This window comes from Melospiza georgiana, chromosome 20 (assembly GCF_028018845.1).
Source record: "Melospiza georgiana isolate bMelGeo1 chromosome 20, bMelGeo1.pri, whole genome shotgun sequence".
Taxonomy (NCBI): Eukaryota; Metazoa; Chordata; class Aves; order Passeriformes; family Passerellidae; genus Melospiza; species Melospiza georgiana.
This window is the reverse complement of record NC_080449.1, coordinates 4,150,291-4,164,859: the sequence shown is the minus strand read 5'-3', so window position 1 is coordinate 4,164,859 and position 14,569 is coordinate 4,150,291. Positions and strand designations below refer to the sequence as shown.

Here is a 14,569-nt window from a genome sequence, read left to right as displayed (position 1 = left end):
AGAGGGATTTTCTGGGAAAGCAATAACTGTGGCTGGGTTTGGACTGCTGTGGGCTGTGCATGTGGGAATCACTGCTCAGAAATGGGGTGACAGTATGTGGGTTAGGCATGGCCTCCTTCAAGAAATGCAAAATCCCCATCCCTTGCCTGGGATGGGGTTAAAGAAACACCAGAAATGGGTTGGGAATGTTTTAAATCCCTTTATCCCAAGAGAACAGGACCCCCAGGTGATGGGGTTTTTTTTGAGTTAGGTTTTATGTGCTCGTAGAGAATTTATTACACTTGAGATAGCTTAGTTACTTTTAATGGTATAAAATTAGTAGGGTGGTTTTTGAGGTAGTGCTGGAAACAGAAAAAGTTTTAATAAAAAGCAAAATAATAAAGCTCTTATAGAGAAAAACTGAGTTAGGAGTAAGAGGGTTTTGTTTTTGGTAAAATACTCCACAAAAGTGATTTTTTTTTTTCCTTTGTTCTCTTCTTTTTTTAGTGAATTACTTAGGTGGGACTTTTTGGCCTTTGTCTAATTGGGCAGCCCCAGGTTTGAGGTGAAGTCCTAAAGGTCTTGTGAGGTGTCTTTTTACCCAATTGAGGAGAGAAACTTGTGGGTATTGTGCTTTTTTAAGTAGACAAAGAATAATTTGGTCACTCTGTCAATAGAAAACACCTTCCTATACCCAGGCTGCTTTCACCCAGCACTCTCCTGTGGGAACCCCGAGTGTGGTTTTTGGGGTTCCTCATGGCTCTGGGATCATGCAGGGCTCCAGGTGGGATGGGAGGCACTCAGTGGGGATCTCTGGGATGTGTGTAAGGACTGGAAACATCCCAGCCCAGGGAGGAGCTAAAGCCAAAATCCCAAATTGGTTTCAGTAACTCAGAGTCTGAAGAGTCCCATCTCCCCCGGTGGCAGGAGAAGCTGTGGAGCATCTCCAGGTGTGGGGAATGGATTTATCTACTCATTATGGGGGGGAAAACCTCATGCAGACCCCCCAGGAGGTTTGCAGGACCCTAAGGGATGCTTTGGGGTTTGCTCCTGCTTGAAATCCCCAAGGATGCAGGCAGGACTAGGAGCAAGGCTGGTGCAAGGATGATGCCCTTGGTGGCAGGCAGTGCTGGAAAATAACCTCAAACCCCACAAACACCCAAGGAATTTGCAGAACTGAGGCTTGGGAGGGGATCAGAGGACTTTTCCCAGAGCATGTGGGTGCTGTGGGTAGGTTTAGTCCTCATCACCCCCATCCCTGAGCCAGCAGCACCCCAAAATCACCACAGCACCCTCTGGCTAAGAGCAGCCACCCCAGGGATCGTGCTGTGGTTTCATTAGCATGTCAAGCTGTCCTCTGCGTGCCACTAATTACACATTAACGAGCTGGCTTAATTGGCTGCCTGTGGATGTGCCAAGACAGGCCACAGTGGCTGGGTGCAACCACAGCATCCCTGGGAGTGTGAGCAGCATCCCAGCATGGACCCTCCCTTTGGAAATCTGGGGGATTTCCAAGGATGGCTGAATTTTGGGGCTTTAAAGCTCAATTTTGGGTCTCCTGGAAGATCCTCGTGCTGATGTTTTATGGATCAGCTGCTGATGATCCCAGGGATCTCCCTCTCCTCTCTTCCTACAGCATTTTGCTCTGAACTGGGTTAAATAATAAAGGTTTTGGTAGAAAATGCTGCGGGAGGAGGGTTCAGCCCCCACTGCGCAGGGCCGGATGGGGTTAAAACTTCTGTGGCCACCTGCAAACTTGCAGGAAACATCATTTCCTCCTTCTGCAAAAGCTGGGCTGCCCCACAGGCACAGGAAGGTTTCGGGGGGCTCGGTTTTCGTGGGGTCACAGTGATGGGCATGTCCTGAGGCTGCTGGTACAGGGTGAGTGTCCCTGCATGGGGCTGGAGGTGCCCGGTTTGGCTCCCCGGGGCAAAATTTGGGTTTATGGGGCTCCAATCCAGCAGAGGGGTTGGAAACCCCGTGGCCTTTCTTGCCACACTCCACATTTGGGGTTTTGGCATCCGGCTGCTGGCGGAAACCCCATGTGGGGGTGAGGGGAGAGCTCATGCTTTGGGATCATCAGGAGAATTTGTGTGTCAGGTCTCTGCTGTGACCCCACATCCAGAGGGCTCTTGGGGTGCTCCTGCTGGTGGTCCCCAGGGTGTGTCTGCCCCGCTGGGGTGACATCCACAGGGTGCCAGCATGGGCTGGGTGTTCCCGGGGTGGGGGGGACAAACCTTTTGGGGTGGCCCTGAGGGGCTCCTTCCCCACGAGGACCTCAGTGCTGGCAGAGATGTGGCAGCTCAGCTTCAGGGTGGGATGCAGTGTGTCCCCACCATCATCGGGGGTTTCTCTCATCCCCGGGATTTGGGGGACAGGGAAGACTCTCCCAACGTGGGGGACATTTAGGGGTGACTCTGAGGGGCTCCTTCCCCACGAGGACCTCAGTGCTGGCAGAGATGTGGCAGCTCCAGCTTCAGGGTGGGATGCAGTCTGGTGTGAGGTGTCCCCATCGTCATCGGGTATTTCTCTCGTCCCCGGGATTTGGGGGACAGGGAAGACCCTCCCAGTGTGGGGGACATTTAGGGGCGGCTCTGAGGGGCTCCTTCCCCACGAGGACCTCAGTGCTGGCAGAGATGTGGCAGCTCCAGCTTCAGGGTGGGATGCACAGTGGGGGGGTCTGATCCGAGGGTGTCTCCCCCGTCATCGGGGGTTTCTCTTGTCCCCGGATTTGGGGGACAGGGAAGACCCTCCCAGTGTGGGAGACATTTAGGGGTGGCTCTGAGGGGCTCCTTCCTCACGAGGACCTCAGTGCTGGCAGAGATGTGGCAGCTCCAGCTTTGGGGTGAGATGCACAGTGGGAAGGTCTGATCCGAGGTGTCCCCCCCCGTCATTTATAAGGAGCGCCCCCCGAGGGTTGCTCTTGTCCCGGGATTTGGGGGACAGGGAAGACACCTCAAACAGAGCCCAGCACGTCCCGCTGAGCACCCCCCCCCTCTCCCCCGTCCCCCCCAGGACGCGGCGGCGATGCTGTGACCTACATTCGCGACAAGGAGGTCCCCAAGCCGCCGCCACCGCCGGCGGGCCATGAAGCGACACAAGTGAGGGGCCATGGCCAGCCCGGCACCATGGCTGCGCTGGACGCAAACAGAGCTGACGCGCTGGCACGGCGAAGAGCAGCAGGAGGAGGAGGAGGAGGAGGAAGAAGACGACTTTGAAAGGCGGATGGACGAGGATGGGGTCATCGGCCTGGGGGAGGGCGCCAGGAGCCCCCCGTGGGGTGAGTCCTGCCCACAGGGGGTGGTCCCCAATGTCGCCGGAGCCGCTGGGGCGGGGGACGCGGGCCGGGTGTGGGTGGTGACAGCCCCGCCGTGCCGCTGTTTTGCAGGTGGCAGCGAGGAGCTGCAGGAGGGGTCCCCGGCACAGGAGGGGCGATGGCAGCCGCGGCAGGAGCCGGCCGAGGAGGAGGAGGAGGAGCGGGGCAGCTCCGGGGGCGACGAGGGGCCCTGGGGGGCGGAGAGCGATGGGGACCCCTACCCCGAGCTGTCCTCGGGGGGCTGCTGGGGCTCGGGCTCCAGCGGCAGCCCCGAGGCCGTGAGGGACCGCCGGGCTCTGTGCCAGCCCCGGGGCTGCAGCACGGACGGCGGGGACACCTCAGGGCTCTCGGACACCAGCCCTGGCCCCGGCACCCCGTCCCGCCAGCTCCGGGGCTGGGGCACGGCCGGGGACACCCTCGGGGGGCACAGGCAGGAGTGGAGCCCCAGACGGAGCCTCCCCCTGCAGCTCTCCCCCGATGGCCCCGAGCGCGTCCCCGAGCCCCAGAGGGCTGGCACAGGGATGGCACCCGCTGGCGTGGCACCCGCCGGGCAGCCCCAGGGCACCGGGAATGCCCCGGCACCCCAAGGGCACGGCAGATCCCGAGTGCCCAAGAAAGCAGCGCCCGCCGTGGTGCGCCCCAAGGCCGCCCGGCAGTCGCGGTCCCTGAGCCCCCGGAGGCGAACGGGTGCCAAGGGGACAAAGGATCCCTCGGGAACGGGCACCGAGGGCACCCAGTACGGCCGAGGGCGCCTCAACCACCCCCTGCCCGACCTGTCCAAGGTGGAGGCGCGGGTGAAGTTCGACCAGAGCTACCGCCCGCCCCGGGGCCGGGTGCTGCCCGCCCGCCCCCCGCGGCCCCGTCGGCTTCAAATCCCCGGCCGAGATCGTCCGGGAGGTGCTGCTGAGCAGCGGGGAGGGCGCGTCCCCGCAGCCCCCCAGCACGGCCGGGCTGCCGCAGGAGTTCAGGTCCCCCAGACAAGCCACGGCGCTGGTGCAGCAGCTCCAGGTAACGCCCGGCTCCCCCCGTACAGCCACACTGGGAGGGGGGACATGGGGGTGTCACTGCCTCTGGGACCCTCATGGGGTGTGGTGCTGATCACACTTTCCCCGTCCTGCATGGAGCTGGCGAGGAGGGAAGGAGCAGGGATGTGGGCAGTGCTCAGCCTGGGGACAGGATGCTCTCGTCCCCCCGGGATGGCGGTCACCCCCACAGAGCTTGTGACCCTCAGGATGTTTGTCCCCCTGGGAGGAGAGGGGGCAGAGAAACGGGGGTCACATCTGCACAGAGGGGTCGGGTGTTTTGGAGAGGGGGTTCCTGCACCCCACCCATGGGACTCCGCCCCCGTGCCGGGTGCTGTCCCCTCACTGGTGTCCCCTCCCCGCAGGACGACTACCACAAGCTGCTGACCAAGTACGCCGAGGCTGAGAACACCATCGACCAGCTGCGCCTGGGCGCCAGGGTGGGTGGGGGCTCAGGATGCCTGGGGGGGTTCCCCTCTCTGCTCCCCCTGCCCTGAGGTTGAGTTGTGCCTTCCTCCCCCGGCCCTCCTCCTCTTCCTCCTCCCGGGGAGCTGCGGTTGAGCGGTCCCAGCCCAGGGAGGGGGGTTGAGCCCAAAGCAGCCGGGGAGCACCGTGCTCCCCTCGCCTGGCAGGGTCCCCTCTGTGCCAGGCGGTGGCAGAGCCGGATTGTCCCCGGAATGGCGGGGCACGTCTCTGAGATGGCAGGAAGCGCGTCCCCGTGTCACCTCTGCCACGGCGTGGGTGGGGAAACTGAGGCAGGGCTGTGCCAACCGCCCCCCGCACGCATGTACCCACCTTCACCGCACCCACTGCTGTGCCATGGGGTGCTTCGGGGTGCCCCGGGGCACGGTGGGTGGGTCGGGGTGCAGGCTGGCTGCCCAAACCCGCTCTCCCTGCCCAGGTGAGCCTGTTCTCCGACCCGCCGCAGCCCAGCCGCAGCCTCGCCGTGGGCACCGTGAGCACCGGGAGCCGAGTGATGACCCTGAGCATCCCCCAGGCACGGACAGCGGCTCTGGGCATGGCCACAGCCCCGGCCACAGCCCCGGCCTCGCCAGCTGCAGGTGTGTTCATCTGTGTCCCACAGCCCCACACCTTGCAGGTGTATTGATCCACATCCCACAGCCCCACACCTCGCAGGTGTGTTGATCCATATCCCACATCCCACAGCCCCACACCTCACAGGTATGATGATCCATATCCCACACCTCGCAGGTGTGTAGATCCACATCCCACAGCCCCACACCTCGCAGATGTGTAGATCCATATCCCACATCCCACAGCCCCACACCTCACATATGTGTGTTGATCCACATCCCAACAGCCCACAGCCCAACATCTCACAAGTGTGTTGATCCATGTCCCACAGCCCACACCTCCACACCTCGCAGGTGTGTTGATCCATATCCCACATCCCACAGCCCCACACCTCACAGGTCTGATGATCCATATCCCACACCTCGCAGGTGTGTAGATCCATGTCCCCTGCCCCGCTCACCCCCCTCCCACTCCAGTTCTGGGAGGATTGTCCCCCACAGCCCCTTCCCCACTCTGGTGTCACCGGTCCTGCAGTGTCCCTTGTCCTCATGTTTTCTCACAGCTGCAGCCCCGGGAGTGTCAGAGCAGGGGGGTTCACCCCAGCCTCAGTCCCCTCCTCCAGCGGGGGGGTGCTGCCCCACCTGCCCCGGGCCCTGCTGCTGCCCCGGCCCCCGGCTCACCCGGGCCCTGGCGGGGCAGAGCCGCCGGCTGCAGGCACAGGTGAGGACTGGGGGGCTGCTGGGGGGCTGGGGCATGAAAAGGTGCGGGAACAGGGAGCTGTAGAGGGGGATACTAGGGGGGCTGCATGGAGAAGGGCTTTTGGGGAGTGCTGGTGGGGGCTGTGGGGCAGCAGGGAGGGGATTTGGGGGGAGTTCTGAGGGGAGACTATGGAGATAGGCTGGGGAGGCGCTGCTGGGGGCAGCTGTGGAGGGGGTCTGAATGGGAGGGGTTGGGGGAAATGCTGTGGGGAAGAGGGAGTGTTGTGGGGTGCTGGGAAGGGAAGGGAAGGGAAGGGAAGGGAAGGGAAGGGAAGGGAAGGGAAGGGAAGGGAAGGGAAGGGAAGGGAAGGGAAGGGAAGGGAAGGGAAGGGAAGGGAAGGGAAGAAGGAAGGAGAGGGGGCTGCAGCGGGGAATTGCATTGGAGCAGTCCCTGGGGATATTTCATGTGGAGGGGTGCAGGGGGAGCACAGTAGGTCCAGGCTCAGCCCGTCCAACCCCGGCCAGGTGGAATCCTTCGAAAGCTGGGTGCGTGCAGGGACCCCCACGCCCTCAGAACAGCTCCAGGTGCGTCAGCCCCTTCCCAGACCCCTGTCTGGGGGCATGGAGCGTGCCCAGGGCCCATTGGACAGGCTCGGACCGCGCTCTTGTGCCGCAGAGGATGAGGATGCTGAAGGACGCGCAGGATGCGCTGGAGCGGGAATACCTGCGGGGCCGGCAGCAGCTCCCGGCGGCTGCGGGGGGGTTCGATCCGGACCGGTACGGGCTCCATCCCCCTGCCACCCCCTCCCCAGAGCCCCTGGAATGTCCCCGGGGGTCGCTGTCCCCCCGCTCTGATGGCTGGTGTCTTGCAGGGCAGTGGAAGGGGAGATTTACCGCCTGGGGCTGCGCCTGGAGGGGCTGAGGGAGCGGCTGGAGGCGGGGGGCAGGCGGCAGCCCCTCCCTCCGTCCCTCCCTCAGCTCCCCCCGCAGCCCTGCTGCCCCCCAGCCCCGTCCCCACCACCGGCTGCCCACTCCCCACACCCCGAGGTGAGCTGGGGGTGCAAAGGTTCCCCACCCCACTGCATTTATGGGGAGTTGCCCCTCTTACTCCCTTGTGCCCACAGAGCCCTGCGCTGGTGGAGGATCCTCGGGGGACAGCAGGGGACAGCGAGGGGGTGGCAGGGGGGCTGCCCTGGCCCCTCTGGCACAAGCAGCACCAAGTGGAGGAGGATTTTGGGGAGCTGCTGGAGCAGTGAGTGCCCTCACAGCAGCACAGGGGGGACACTGACACAGGGCATGTCCCCAAAGCCACCCCCTCCTGCCTGTGTGTCCCCCCAGGTACAAGCACTTCAAGTCCTTGCCAGAGTCACTGAGCCTGGAGCAGCTGAGCCTGGTGGGGAGCCAGTCCCAGGAGGAGGTGGATGCACCCACGGCAGGGGATGGTGGCCCCAGCAAGGTCCCCTGCAGGACACGGTCACTCGAGGAGGAGCCCAGCCTCGAGCCCTTGGCAGTGTAAGTGCTGTGTGGGGCGGGGGTGAGCAGGAGGTTTGACATCAGGTCTCCAGTTTTATTTACCTTAGGGTTAACAACCTCCATGGCACAGCTGGACAAGGACATTTCCCCACAGGACATTTCCCCGTGCCTGGGGTTGCTCTGCCCCATCATTCCCGCTCCATCCCCTCCCCACAGGCACCTCCCACAGAGAAGAGCTGCAACTCTTCCCCCCAGAGGACCCCCAAACCTGGAGCAGACACTGGGCCACCCCTCCCCTGCCCCTGCTGAGGAGCCACCAGCCTCTGCCAAGCCCCCCCTGGGGGTCTCTGGGCCACCACGGGTGTCCCTGTCCCTCGGTGGGACCGACAGTGGTGCCACCCAGCCTGGGCCCCGCAAGGTGAGTCCCTGGGGCTGGGGGTCCCTGCCTGAGAGCCCCCCCAGAGCCTCCTGGGCTGCTGGGCACTGACTGCTGTCCCTGTCCCTCTGCAGGAGCAGCGCATCGTGTCCCCAGAGACCGACAGCGGCTTCGTGGGCTCGGAGGCCAGCAGGGTGTCACCCCCTGTGCACACCCCTGAGCACCATCCCCCCGGCCCAGGGTACGGCCCTGCCTGGGGGATTTGGGGGATTTGAGGAGCAGGGGTGGCGGGAGAGGCACAGAAGGTGTGGGGAGCAGGGATGGTGGGAGAGGCACTGAAGGTGTGGGGAGCAGGGGTGGTGGGAGAGGCACTGAAGGTGTGGGGAGCAGGGGTGGTGGGAGAGGCACTGAAGGTGTGGGGAGCAGGGGTGGTGGCAGAGGCACTGAAGGTGTGGGGAGCAGGGGTGGTGGCAGAGGCACTGAAGGTGTGGGGAGCAGGGGTGGCGTGGCGGGAGAGGCACTGAAGGTGTGGGGAGCAGGGGTGGTGGGAGAGGCACTGAAGGTGTGGGGAGCAGGCTTGGAGATGTGCAGATGATCTTTCAGTTCCTTCCAAACCAAGCTGCTGTCCTGCAGTTCAGTGATTCTGTCAGCTTTGCTGAGAATCATCTTATGGAATCAGTTTCCTGATACCTGAGCTAGCAACACTTTCTTCAGCTCGCACTGCAGGAAGTGTACTCTTTCTCACATTGTGTTGCCGTGATGATGCTCTCGGGGTGTAAAGAGAAGATAGTTAAAAAGGAGTAGCTCTTTTTTGAAAGACAAGCTCCCGTGGCCAGGGGGAGCCCTGGGGCTGCCTGCATGACCTGTCCCTTCTGCAGGGCTCCGGGCTCGCTGGGACCCTCCGTCCCCATCCCCAGCAGCCTCCGCACCCCACGGGAGAGAGAGACCACCCCGCTCCCCTCCGAGACAGCACTGATGGGCATCTACCCCCCGGGGGGCACAGGGGGGCCCCCCAGCAGCCCCTCTGAGAGCAGCTCCCCCCCTCGCTGGGCTGAGGGCAGCGAGGTGGGACCCGACCCCGACGGTGATGGCAGTGAGTACACGGGCCTTGGTGAGGGAGAGAGATCTGGAGAGCCCTGCCTCTGTGGCTCTGGTTTTTGGGGTTCCCAGGCCTCCTTGTGGTGCTGGAGTCACCCTCCTTGGAGGGAGGTGTATGCCAGTCTCTGCTCACTGTGCTGCCCTTGCTCCCCAGCTCACACAGACTCGGAGGTGGGAGCCAGGAGCTGTGCCAGCGCCGGTGGCCGCCCCCCAGCCATGGCCAGGACCCCCACCAGCCCCCTGCCCTCCCCCCAAACGCCATCCCCCACCTTCCTGTCCCCCGACCTGCCGTCCCTGGACCCGGCTCACTGTGACCTGCTGGGCTCCCGTCTGGAGCGCGAGTGAGTGGCTGTGTCCCCAGACCGCCTGGGTGACACAGGGACCCCCCAAAGGCACCCACTGGGCGCTGGACCCCAGCCCAGGCTTGGTTTGGGGAGGGTCCCAGCTGCTGGGTGCCGGTGGTGGGGATGGGGGCTCTGGGAGGGGGGTGCTGATGCTCACCAGCACTGTTGGGGTCCCTGCTGGCTGCACCCCCTCACTGGGCCGTGTGTCCTGGGGCAGCCAGGCCATCCGGGCGCTGCAGGACGAGGTGTGGCGGCTGCGGCGGAGGCTGGAGGAGAGCCTGTGCCACTCCCGCAGCTACCCCGAGGGAAAAGCCACTCCCCGTGTCACCCCGGCCAGGGGGCAGCCGCTGGCCAGCGCACCATCGGCCCCGCAGGACGCGGCACCCTCGGGGTAGGTGACAGGAGGGACCCGGGGGCAGCGTGGGGACACCCCCAGCCTCAGCCTGGCCCTATCCCCATCGAGGCGTTTGGCTTGAGGGGACTGCCAGCCTGGTGGGTGGAGGTGGTGGCAGTGGAGGCGGTGACACTGGAGGCGGTGACAGCATTTCTGTCCCCTGTGCAGGCAGCCGAGCCCCCCGGTGCGGGGCAGGGCAGCCCCCGGGGTCACACCCATGCAGAGGGGGAGGTCGGCATCGCTGCCACGGGACAAGCCCGAGCTGGCCCTCGGTAAGTGGGGTGGGGACAGAGGGGACACGCTCCTCCCTGCACGCCACTTGCCTTCCCAAGGATGTTGTGGGGCTGCAGGACTGTGGGGTCCTGGTGGTGCCACGGATCCCACAGTGCTCAGCCCCGGGCGGCTCCTGCAGGTCTGGAGCTGGGTCCCGGCGGGTGCCACCCCCCTTCCCTGTCCTCTGCCACAGCCTCCGAGTCAGAGCCCGGGCCACGGGCACCCCCCGTCCTGCGGAAGCACCTTGGGAAGCCCCCGGGGCCGGTGACATTCCGGGGACAGCACACAGGTGGGTGCTGGTCGGTGGTGGGGCTGAAGGTGGCTGTCCCCACCCTGGGGACCCTGGCCATGCTCACGCTGGGGTTTGGCAGGGACACGGTACCAGGCGGGGACAGCACGTGCCACCCCGGCACCCCAAGAAGAGCCGGGCACCTCGGGGTGTCCCCGATGTCACAGGGGCAGGACGGCATCAGGTGAGTGGTGCCCAGCCCCTTCCCTTCCCTACCACCCCTAACAGCTACTAATGACCGTAATTAATTAACTGGAGAGGCTTAGGGAGGGGACAAACCCATTCCTCTTGGCCAGACCCCACTGTCCCCCAGGGGGACCAACCTGGGCAGCTCTGGGGGTGCTCTGATCTCGTGGGGGTCTTGCAGGGGTCAAGCCCCCCTTGGCATCTGTGTTTGTCTGTGCCTGTGTGGGCAGAAATACCTGGGATTGCTGGGATTCCCTGGGATTGCTGGGATTCCCTGGGCTTCCAGGTGTCACTGGCAGCACTGTCACCTGTCCCCAGCCCTGTCCCAGGTGCCAGTGCAGAGCCCACCTTTGCAGACCCCCCTTTCCCTGCAGGGAAAGCCCCCTCCCCATCTCACCAGCCGCCCCAAACCACTCAGCTCTCCCCAGCCATCCCTGGCTGGCAGTGCAGGGGACATTCCTGGTGTCCTCTCTCCACAGCTGCATCTGGGGCAGGTGACACCCCCCGGCAGCCCCAGCACAGCACCCCCAGGAGAACGTCCTGCCCCACCTGCCGGGCACCCGCGGGCACCAGGGACACAGCCACACACGGTAGGTGACAAGGGTGACACGTCCTGGCACAGCTCTCACTGCCTGGGGGCTGGCTGGTGGGACAAGGAACAACCTCAGCCCCCTGACAATGCCAGGGGACTGTGCCCACCCAGTGTGGCACAGGGGAGGGTGGCACTGGGGCTGCCACTCAATGCACAGCCCTGGGGACACCAAACCCCTATGGGGACACTGAACCCCCATGGGGACATCTAACCCCCATGGGGACACCAAACCCCCATGGGGACATCTAACCCCCTTCCTCCCTCAGCAGAGCATGGCCTTGGTGGCTCCTGTCCCCCAGGTCCCCACGCTGGAGCCGAGAAGCTGGAGCAACCTGGCATTTGGTACTTGGCAGCCCCCCCTGCTGCCACCATCTGCCTGGCACCCGTCCCCCTCGTGCCTTACGTGCCCTCCATGCTGTAAGGATGCCCTAGGGCTGGGAGGGGGCTCAGGGGCGTCAGCATCCCCAGGGGTGGAGGGAGAACCCAGAAGGAGCTGTCCCCACCCTAGGGATCCACTCTGGGGTGACACTGCCACCAGCTCCTCTGGGGACAAGCTGTGTTTAGGGGGTGGTGCTGTGAGGTGGGCCTGGAGGAGATGGGGAAGAGGGATGGAAACGTGGTGGGGTGGTGGCACAGACCCCATCACTGAGCTGTGTCCCTTCTTCTTCCCAGCTACTGCTCCCCAGCAGTTCCTACCTCAGCCCCAGCCATGGCCGGGGTCCCCCTCGCTGTCCCCGCGGGTCCCCGGCGGGCAGAGCGTCCTCCCCGGCCCCAGGGCCACCAGCGCTGCCTGAGCCTGGAGCTGGAGGAGCTGGAGGAGCTGAACTGGTGCCTGGGCCGGGCTGTGGAGGCTGCCCAGAGCGCCAGGCTGAGCTCCAGCCGCCTCAGCCGGGCCCTGGCCGCAGAGCTGGGCCGGCCGCGGGGCCTGCGCGGCTCCTGCCTCTTCTGAGGGCCCGGCTGGCACCTCCGGGGCCTCTGTGACACAGGAGAGGGAGATGGACCCCTCAGCATCCCTCACTGTGTGCCCCCTGTCAAACCTAGGGCCAGAGGTACCTCCAGGCCCTCCGTGCCACAGGACAGAAGAATGGGGCCCTCATTGTGCCAGCACGGCATGCCCCCTGTGAGACCTGGGGCCTGAGGTGCCTCCGTGCCACCAGGAGAGGATGGACCACTCACAGCATCCCTCACTGAGTGCCCCCTGCCAAACATGGGGCCAGAGGTACCTCCAGACCTTCTGTGCCACAGGAGAGGAGAATGGGCCCCTCAGTGTCCCAGCATGGCATGTCCCCTGCGAGACCTGGGGCCTGAGGTGCCTCCAGACCCTCCATGCCACCAGGAAGGGAGGTTGGGCCCTTTATTGTCCCTGCACTGCGTGCTCCCTGCCAAACCTGGGGCCAGCAGTGCTGGAGGCACTTCCAAACCCTCTGTGCCCCATCAGGAGAGGAGGATGGGCTCCTCACAGCATCCCTGCGCTGCATTCCCCCTGACAAACCTGGGGCCAGCAGGGCCAGAGGTACCTCCAGACCTTCTGTGCCACCAGGAGAGGAGAATGGGCCCTTCAGTGTCCCTCACTGTGTGCCCCCTGCCAAACATGGGGGCAGAGATGCCTCCAGACCCTCTATGTCACCAGGAGAGGAGGATGGCCCCCTCAGTGTCCCTCACTGTGTGCCCCCTGCCAAACCTGGGCCACAAGGGCTGGAGGTGCCTCCAGACCCTCTGTGCCACCAAGAGAGGAGGATGGGCCCTTTATTGTCCCTGCACTAGGTGCCCCCTGCCAAACCTGGGGCCAGAGGTACCTCCAGACCCTCCATACCACCAGGAGAGGGGCATGGACCCCTCCTTGTCCCTCACTGTGTGCTCCCTGCCAAACCCGGGGCAGCAGGGCCAGAGGTACCTCAGAGGTTCCTGCCCTGGCTCCCACCCCGGTCCTGCCGTCCCTGCATGGCCTGTCCGTCGGTCTGTCCCTCTCCAGGACCTCCCAAGCTGCAGGAGGGGGGAAGGTGTGGGCAGAATCCTCCAGCCTTCCTCAGCCCTATCCCCTGGGAGCAGTGAGGTGTCCCCCTAGGGCCGTGGCCACCCCACCCTGAGCACTTCTGGGGGTGCTCTGACCTCGTGTGGGTCGAGCCCCCTTGGCAGCTGTGTTTACCTCTGTGCCTGTGTGGGCAGAATTCCCTGGCATCCCCTGGCATTCCCTATTCCACCCTTTCCAGGCCTCCTCAGGGGGCTGTGCCCTGTGCCCTCTGCCCTTGGACTTGAACCCAGCAGGATCCTCCCTGGGGAAATTTATTTTTTTGTTGGTTTTTATGTGATTTTTTTTAGCTAAATCACTCTTTGGAGTGTTGATTGATGATCTATAATATGTGTGTGTGATATATGTGTATCTATAAATGGATATATCTAGATATAGGCATATCTATATTTAGTTTTATGTCTATAGAGAGACAGATATAAATAGATCTGTGTATGTCCAGATCTGTATCTGATTCTATAGATATATCTTTCTACAGATACATATATATATAAATATTCTGGTTTGCATTTCCAGCACAACCCTTAGGGCATTTTTGGGGTTCTTTTCTGGTCATCCCTGGATGTGGCCACCCACAGCATCATCCAGGCAGAAAATAAAATGAAGGATTTGAGGTTTTCCCCCTGGGATCCTCAGGGAAGCTGGGCTGGTGGAGGAAAAGTCACCTGAGACAAAGGCAGGTGTGGGGCTGTGGAGCCCCTGTTCCTCCCAGCTGGGTTTCTAAGGAGTTAATTCCTATTTTTTAGGGAAAAGGATGTGGTTGGGGCAGCTTTTCCAGGGATGGGTCCAGCCAAACCCCCCTGCTCCACCCCTCAGCCTGTGTTCATCTGTAGGACCTACCTGAAGTGCCAGTGTCAAATGTATTTATTTTTCTTTTATTTGTTGTACAAATTCCCACATTTGGAGGGAGGGATCAGTGAAGGACTCAGGTCTGGAACCTTCCAAGCTCCCTCTGAGCCTCATCCTTGACATGAGCCCAGAGAGGATGGGAATGGAGCTGTCCCTTCCTCCTTTTTTGGGCCAAGAGGGCTGGGTTTGGGGGATTTTAAAGAGGCTTGGGGAATTTTAAACAGGTTTGGGGGACTTAAAAAGAGGTTTGGCAGATTTTAAAGAGGTTTGGAGAATTTAAAAGAGGTTTTATTGTCTCTGGTTGCCTCTGCTCATGCCTGTGCCCCAAGCTGGAAGCCGTGACTCCCTCAGCCCAGGCAGGGCGTGATAGGAAGATGTGGAAAGTGTGGTTAATTATTCCAAATGCAGTAGCCAGGACCAAATGTTGTTTTTTTTCCCTTATCCCCTATGTTTTAACGCCCAGCAGAGCCACTGGGATGGTATTTTGTACGAAGAAATCACCTATTTTTGAAGGAAATAAATGCAGTTGGATGACTCGTGTGCTGATTTTCCTTCCCAAAGCCTCCTCCTAGGGGGAGGTTTGGCATCACCACACCAGGAGCCCTCCCTTGGGGTT

At 62.6% G+C, this 14,569-nt stretch overlaps 1 protein-coding gene across 1 annotated transcript; it reads left to right on the top strand.

Moving 5' to 3' along the window:
- Positions 1-3,090: 3,090 nt before the first annotated feature.
- On the top strand, positions 3,091-14,552 carry AKNA (AT-hook transcription factor). The gene is given in 22 exon segments (XM_058038503.1): positions 3,091-3,259; positions 3,368-4,145; positions 4,147-4,303; positions 4,683-4,757; positions 5,219-5,378; positions 5,921-6,072; positions 6,576-6,635; positions 6,727-6,827; positions 6,923-6,997; positions 7,177-7,302; positions 7,389-7,562; positions 7,740-7,941; positions 8,034-8,140; positions 8,778-8,992; positions 9,152-9,338; positions 9,559-9,732; positions 9,904-10,007; positions 10,148-10,297; positions 10,380-10,481; positions 10,963-11,073; positions 11,345-11,492; positions 11,748-14,552. Coding segments are annotated over 22 exon segments (3,804 nt in total). The 3' UTR covers positions 12,025-14,552.
- Positions 14,553-14,569: the final 17 nt, after the last annotated feature.